This window comes from Vespa crabro, chromosome 16 (assembly GCF_910589235.1).
Source record: "Vespa crabro chromosome 16, iyVesCrab1.2, whole genome shotgun sequence".
Lineage (NCBI taxonomy): Eukaryota > Metazoa > Arthropoda > Insecta > Hymenoptera > Vespidae > Vespa > Vespa crabro.
In genome coordinates, this window is record NC_060970.1 from 2,988,779 (window position 1) to 2,996,278 (window position 7,500).

General features: G+C 26.8%; 1 protein-coding gene across 4 annotated transcripts in view; it reads right to left on the reverse strand.

The window, feature by feature from the left end:
• LOC124429773 (lachesin-like) overlaps positions 1 to 7,500 on the reverse strand; it is a 126,001-nt gene that overhangs the window by 71,076 nt on the left and 47,425 nt on the right. For all 4 annotated transcript variants that reach the window (XM_046975426.1, XM_046975428.1, XM_046975425.1 and 1 more), the window contains one exon: positions 5,429 to 5,649. In XM_046975426.1, the coding sequence (XP_046831382.1) occupies positions 5,429 to 5,648 (220 nt within the window). In that variant the 5' untranslated portion in view covers position 5,649. The remainder of the gene's footprint in view (positions 1 to 5,428; positions 5,650 to 7,500) is intronic.

Consider the following 7,500-nt stretch of genomic DNA (forward strand, 5'->3'; position numbering starts at 1 on the left):
CCTGTATCTCTCTTTCTCACTCTTCCTCTTTCTTTCTCTTTCTCTCTCTCTATCGCTTCTATTTATTCCATTAATATTTTTATTCATTAACGCTAATATAATTACAAATCTGAGTATACAAATTCGTCTCTCTATTCTTTCTCTCTCTCTATCTCTCTCTCTCTCTCTCTCTTTCTCTCTTTCTCTCTTTCTCTCTCTCTCTGTCTCTCTCTATTTTTATTTCTATTTCTATCTTTATCTCTAACTCTTCCATTTATTTGATGTAAATTTTTATTAAATTAATGACAAATATATTGTAAAATAAATATTCAATATCCACGTGTCTATTAATATTATATGTATAAAAAAAAAAAAAAAAAAAAAAAAAAAAATATCGATACCTAATACAAATAATCAATATAAAATAATCTACCACTAATAGATTGCATCGTTTAAGTTTTTTATATAAATGTTGGTCGTATTTTTAAGAAGACGAAAAGAAAAAAAAAAGAAAGAAAAAAAGAAAAGCAGGAAAAAAACAAAACAAAAAAAAAAACGAAGAAAAAGAAAAAAAATAGGACGAAGAGAGAAGAAAAAGGAAAAGATAAGAATGAAAAAGAAAAACAAATTTCCTTTGAAACTTTTTCCCCCCTTTATCTCATATAAAAATATCTAGTAAAGATATTTTCGTTTTGAAAGATAATACGAGTCCGTTCTCGTACAAAAAAAAAAAAAAAAAATAAAAAAAAAAAAATAAAAAAAAAATAAAAAATGAAAAATAAAAAAAGAAAAAATAAAAAGAGAGAGATATAATAAGAAAATAAGAAATAAGAAGTATAAAAATAAGGAAAAAAGAAGAAACCATGGACAGCACAAGACAACGCATCATCGTTCGTACATTGAAAGGCGTAAATCGCATTGCGTTAACTACGTTCCATAGGAAGTTTTCAAAGTCGTATCGTCTTTTCCGCATCCGTCGTCCGGTACGGCTTTTGTGCGGAACACGCCTCCCTCTTCAACTACTATACAGTAGAAAGAAGAACCATGATTCTTCGAGCTCCACCCAGTTTTACGATCGAACGGATGAAGGAAAGACATCGAAATGCTGTATTTCATTCTTTTTTTTTTCCTTTATCCTTTTTTTTTTCATCCTCTCTCTCTCTCTCTCTCTCTCTCTCTCTCTCTCTCTATCTGTCAGTCTGTCTCAGTCTGTCTCTCCCTTTGTTTCTGTCTCTCTTCTAAAAGTGAAATAAAAGCTTCAAAAAAAGAAAGAAAGAGAGAGAGAGAGAGAGAGAGAGAGAGAGAAAGAATGAGAGAGAGAGAGAGAGAGAGGTCCATCGTTCTCGAATCGACTTATACGATCATCCATGAAAAGTCGTTTTGATTCGATCGAAATTTCAATCCTAAATCCTACGGAAGCTTAAATCCAAGAAGAGGATAGAGGATGAGAGAGAGAGAGAGAGAGAGAGAGAGAGAGAAGGAAAGGAAAATGTATGTATTCGACGTAACACAAATAAGATGAATTCGAAATATCCTACGGCATTACAGAGTAATGACCTTCTTATTCGAAGAAACTACTTTTCTTTTTATGGATTTAACAAAACTCCTTTTCCTCTTTTATTTACATATACTTTTATTATCAACATCTAGTTTTATTATTATCTATCTATCAATGTATATGTCTATATATATGGATATACGTTATTAGAAATATATGTGTTTATATATATATATATATATATATATATATATATATATATTTGGGATTATATTTATTAGATATATGTATCTAAATATTTTTCTCTAAATGCGCTTTGTATACACATATTTAATTTTTCTCTTTTCCTTTTTTTTGTCTTTTTTTCTTTTTTTTTTTTTTTTTCTAGTTATCCATTATATGTAAAAAATATTATTAATAAATATATCCAAATCTATGTAAAAATATTTTTGTATTATTTATATAATTTATATATGATATATTATATATATATATATATATATATATATATATATATATGCACAGGGATAAAAATTCTTAAATGATTTGAAAAAAAGAAAAGAAAAAAAAATCAATTAATGAATTAATCCAGGAATATTTATGTAAGTCTTCAATTTTTTGTTCCTCTTACATCATGAGACATATATTAAAATTACAAGATCTCGAAAAAAAAAAAAAAAAAAAAAAACGCGTAATTGATTTTTAAAAATCATCAAACAATTTCGACGTAATTACCGATAGAATTGTTTTACCTGTAAAATGTCAATTGGACGTATAGATAAAAATATGAACAAAAAAAAAAAAAAAAAAAAGGAAAAAAATTAAAAAAAAAAAAGAAAAATTCCTTTCGTTTTTTCTTTTTTTTTTTTTTTTTTTTTTTTTCATTTTGACATAATTCAATCTGAATATTTCTTGTATATTAAAATACAGGAAAAAAGCGTCGAATCGTCAATTTGACGTTGACGACGTCGACGACAATCCAACATGTATCTGACGTGTATAAAGTAACGTAATACATAGTTATATATTATACATGCACACACACATACATACACACACACACACGCGCGTACGCACACACATATATATATGTACGTATGTATGTATATATACATAGAGATAGTATATCTGACAGACGAGAATATCCTTCACCTTAAAGCATCTTGGTATTCGCACGGAAGAGGCGACGGGAAGAATCTAATATGGGCGTTAGTGCATTTTTAAGATGTCATTCGTTTTACCTAAGAGTTATCTCAAATAAATTTGCAAGTATTTAGAAATTCCACTTGTACGAATGAAAGAAAAAATAAACATAGAAAGAAAGAAAGAAAGAAATAAAACAATAAATAAATAAATAAATAAATAAATAAATAAATAAATAAATACTTCGAACTCTCAAGTTGGACACATCCAAAAACTATCCTAGTAAATTATTTTTCTAATATGTACGTGTATGTATGTTAGTGTATTTCCTCGGGCACATTTTAATTAATACAAATTAAAAAGATTTTATTCGTTCTTTAAAAATTATCAAAAGTAATTCGCAAGTATTAAAAAAAATTATTCTTCTTGTACGGACAAAAAAAAACAAGAAAAAGAAAAAGAAAAAGAAAAAAGAAAAAAATAAAGGAAAAAGAAAAAAGAGATAAATAAATAAATAAAAAATACTTCAAATACTCGTGTCATACATCCTAGTAAAGATTTTCTTATGCTCGATATTGTATGTATATATATATTTATGTATGTATGTATGTATGTATGTATATGTATTTCCTCGGTCGCGATTAATTAATATAAATTAGAAAGGTTTCATTCATTTTTCAAAAAATTATCAAAGCAAAGGAAAGAAAAGAAATAAAAAAATATTTCAAATATTTTTTTTTTTTTTTTTTTTTTTCAATGAAATAAAAAAGAATATTTCAAATATTTGAAGTTAGATCTCCCAGTGAAAATTTTTCTAATCCTTTTGATATATATACATTTGATCGCTGGCCAATTAATGATTTCAAATTAGAATTGATCCACGTACACATTTTTTTCTCTTTTCAAATATTCCAAAAAGTCTTTAAAGTAGGAAAACAAAAAAGAAAAAAAAAAGATACCTTTTATAATTCAAGATAGATATGCTATTGAAAATTTTCGAACGCTTAAAATGTATATGTATATGTGTGTGAATGTGTGTGTGTGTGTGTGAGTGTGTGTGTGTGTGAGTAATCGATCCAAATTAATTACTGCAAATTAGAATAAGTTCATTCATTTTCTAAAACTAATCAAATTATTCATCATACGATGTTCAATTATTCAGAAATTTATTCGCCCTAAAAGAAATAACTTTAATTCAAGTTAGACATCCCAGCCAAAATTTTCTTGATATATATATATATATATTATAAAAAAAAAACTAATTCAAGTTAGACAACTTAGTCAAAATTTTCTAATACTTAATATATATATATATATATATATATATATATATATATATATATATATATATATATGTCTGTGTGTGTATGTATTTGGTTGGGGGTTGATTAATTAAAAGTGCAAATAAGGTCAAGGGTCGAAGGAACAAGAATTATGCTAACGAAATTATGCTAGAAGAGGAACGTTAGAGTTTGACGACTCATCGACTTTCGAAATTTCAAGGAAACCTTCTATCTTTTTCTCTCTCTCTCTCTCTCTCTCTCTCTCTCGCTCATTCTCACTCCCTCCCCCCCCCCTCTCTCTCTCTCTTGTGAATTTCAAGCTTCGAGCATAGTCATAATACGGTTTTATCGTTATGAAGGCCGAGGTATACATCGTTCGTGAATTTACCTAAGATCGGAATTACGATAGGAGAGTTCTGATCCAACGAAGAAGATTAGTATTACGATAGAATTTGTTTAAGCTTGTTAGAAAAGAGAACCATTTAATAGTTGTACTAATAGGAATTGCACGTTTCACTCGTTTCCCCTAATTAAAGTAAATTTACCGTAGGATAAATTTTTACATAATTATTATGACCTAATTACCATGTTAAATATCAGAAAGAAAATTCAATGAGTTAATAGAGAGAATAATTTATTCCTTTGTTTATTGATCTGTTAGAATAACAAAAAAAGGAAGAGAAAGGGGGAAAAAAAACAAAAAAACAAAAAAAAAAAAAAAACAAAAGGGAGAAAAAAAGAAAAATAATTATTGTCCTTCGTCATAATATAATTTCATCTTTTATATTGGTATCGAAATCGAATGAATTTTTTTTATTGATTGATTGATCCTTAATATAATCGTGTCATTTTGATCAAAAAAAAAAGAAAAAGAAAAGAAAAAAAAAAAAAAAACAAAAACCAGACAGAAAAAAAGTATAATGAGAATAGTAAACAAATTATTTGTCATTTTAAAAAAAAAAAAAAAAAATATATATATATATAATCGTCTTGTCTTTAATAATTACTGAATAATTATTATATACTATATACATAATACCAAAGTTATTAATAAATAATTTTATTACTTATAAAGATATTATTATATCGCATAATAATACAATTATTATAATACACATATTCAACAAAAGTTAATCATAAAATTATATATCTAACTCTCTATATATTATATACATATATATATATATATATAATACATAATATTCAGAGTAAGAAAGTAAGATAAGATCAGAAAAAAAGGACATTGCATATTATACGTAAACGATTAAAAATTAGTAGGAATGTCTTAAAAAAAAAAAAAAAGAGAAAAAAGAAAAATAGAAAAAAGAAATTGAGGATTAAAAAGAAAGGAAAAATAAACAAGAAGAGAAAGAAGAAAAAAAGAAAAAGAAAAGAAAAAAGAAGACAAATAAATAAAAAAGATAATGATCACTAAATTGACAGTTGAAAATGGTGACAACGCGTCGTCATAATAACCAATGGATGATTATAAAGGGGATAAAATCTTGTGCATCTTATGGTTTACCTGGTAATGTAGGATTCGTTGCGGACGAGGAGGAAGAAACGGCGGCTGCAGCAGCAGCAGCAGCAGAGGCAGAAGCTGAGGCAGAGATGGGGGCAGAGGCGGGGGCAGAAGCGGAGGCGGCGTCTTGTCGTATGGAGTCACTGGTAATTGCCGCCCTGCCGAGATTGCCACCATAATCTTCGAGTAGTACGCACCACAGTAATAGTTGTGCCACCCTCATTCTGCGAGCAGATAAAAGCAAAGAAAGAGAAAGAAAGAGAGAAAGAGAGAGAGAGAGAGAGAGAGAGAGAGAGAGAGAGAGTGGGGTGGGCGGAGAGAGGGTGAGATGGTAAGGACATTTGCGATCAAATTATACTCTTCTATTGATTCTTTAACGTCATAAACGTTCATAATCATTTTTCTTCTTTCTTCTTCTTTAACGTATCCTCAATCTAGAAATTTATCAGAATATGTATGTGATGTATGTGGACAAATATACGTACGATTAAATCGACTTTGATGATTATTCATTTTGTTTTTTGTTTCCTTTTTATTTTTATTTTTATTTTTATTTTTATTTTTATTTTTATTTTTCTTCCCCCGATATCATAATATATAAAATATTTATTTTATTGACGATAAAAAAAGAATTGTTTTTTTTTTTTTTAGTTTTTTTTTGTTTGTTTGTTTTTCTTTTTTTTTTCTTGAATAAATGACAATAATAGATTAGATCAGTTCGACGAATTCGTCGATATTTATTTTCAGTGTTATTTATATATGAATTATTTTTGTGAATTATTTATCAGAAATATATGCTAATACATTAATATATCATATTTGTTCCATTATTATATTCATGATTATCTAGCATTATCTTTATTATTTGTATATTATTATTATTATTATTATTATTATTATTATTATTATTATTATTATTATTATCATTATTATTATCATTATTATTATTTTTATTATTATTATTATTGTTGTTGTTGTTGTTGTTGTTGTTGTTGATATTATTAAAAGATTATGAAAGAATGACTATAAGAATATATTAACTCGATGAAAATGAATTATTATTCAATACATTTATATGAAAATAAAAAGAAAAAGTAATAATAAATTAAAAAATAAATAAATAAATAAATAAAAAATAAAAATAAAAAAAAAATAAATAAAACAAAATAAAATCGAATTTTAACAGATAATTTTATATCCTCACCGGAAAATTATTATTATCATCGTCATCACCATCATCATCATCATCATCATCATTATTATTATTATTATTATTATTATTATTATTATTATTATTATTATTATTATTATTATTATTATTATTATTAATTAATTAATATTATCCGATTTCTTTATTTCACGACATAACTCGAATAACAAAAATTCCAATATATTGTATTTAGGATGGTATATAAGCTTCGATTATCTGGATATAAACTTAAGAGCCGAATGTGGTAGGCGCTTTTTAAAAATTGCATTATTAAAAAATACCAGGAATATAGTAGAACCTGATTTCCCGTTAATGTTCCCTCCATTTTCTCCAAATTGTTTTTCCATGTAAAAAGTCCGTCGCGTTAAAGTCGATAATAACGAGGACGAGGAAAATGAACGGAGTGGGGATAGGGGGTGGAAGGAGGGGTGTAGAGTGGGTTGAAGGGGGAGAACGGAGACACAGAGAGAGAGAGAGAGAGAGAGAGAGAGAGAGAGAGAGAGACAGAGAGAGAGAGAAAGAGAGAGAGACAGAGAGAGAGAGAGAGAGAGAGAATAGGGTGGATGGGAGAGGGAGGGTAAAAGTAACGATTAATTATGATACCGTCGCATTTTTCTAATTGGCCGAATTACCCTTAATAACGCTTTGTTATTTTCTTGCTCTAAATATATATATGTACACACATACACGCACATAAAATTGTAAGTGCGTTTTATATTAGTCAAGTTGAGTATGAACTGTAATTAACAAATTCAGATTTAGATATGATTTATTATTACAATAATTATTTCTAATGATCATTATCATTGATCTGATAAAGTCGAATATTTAATGAAGTTAAATCGTTAAAAATAATAATAAACGA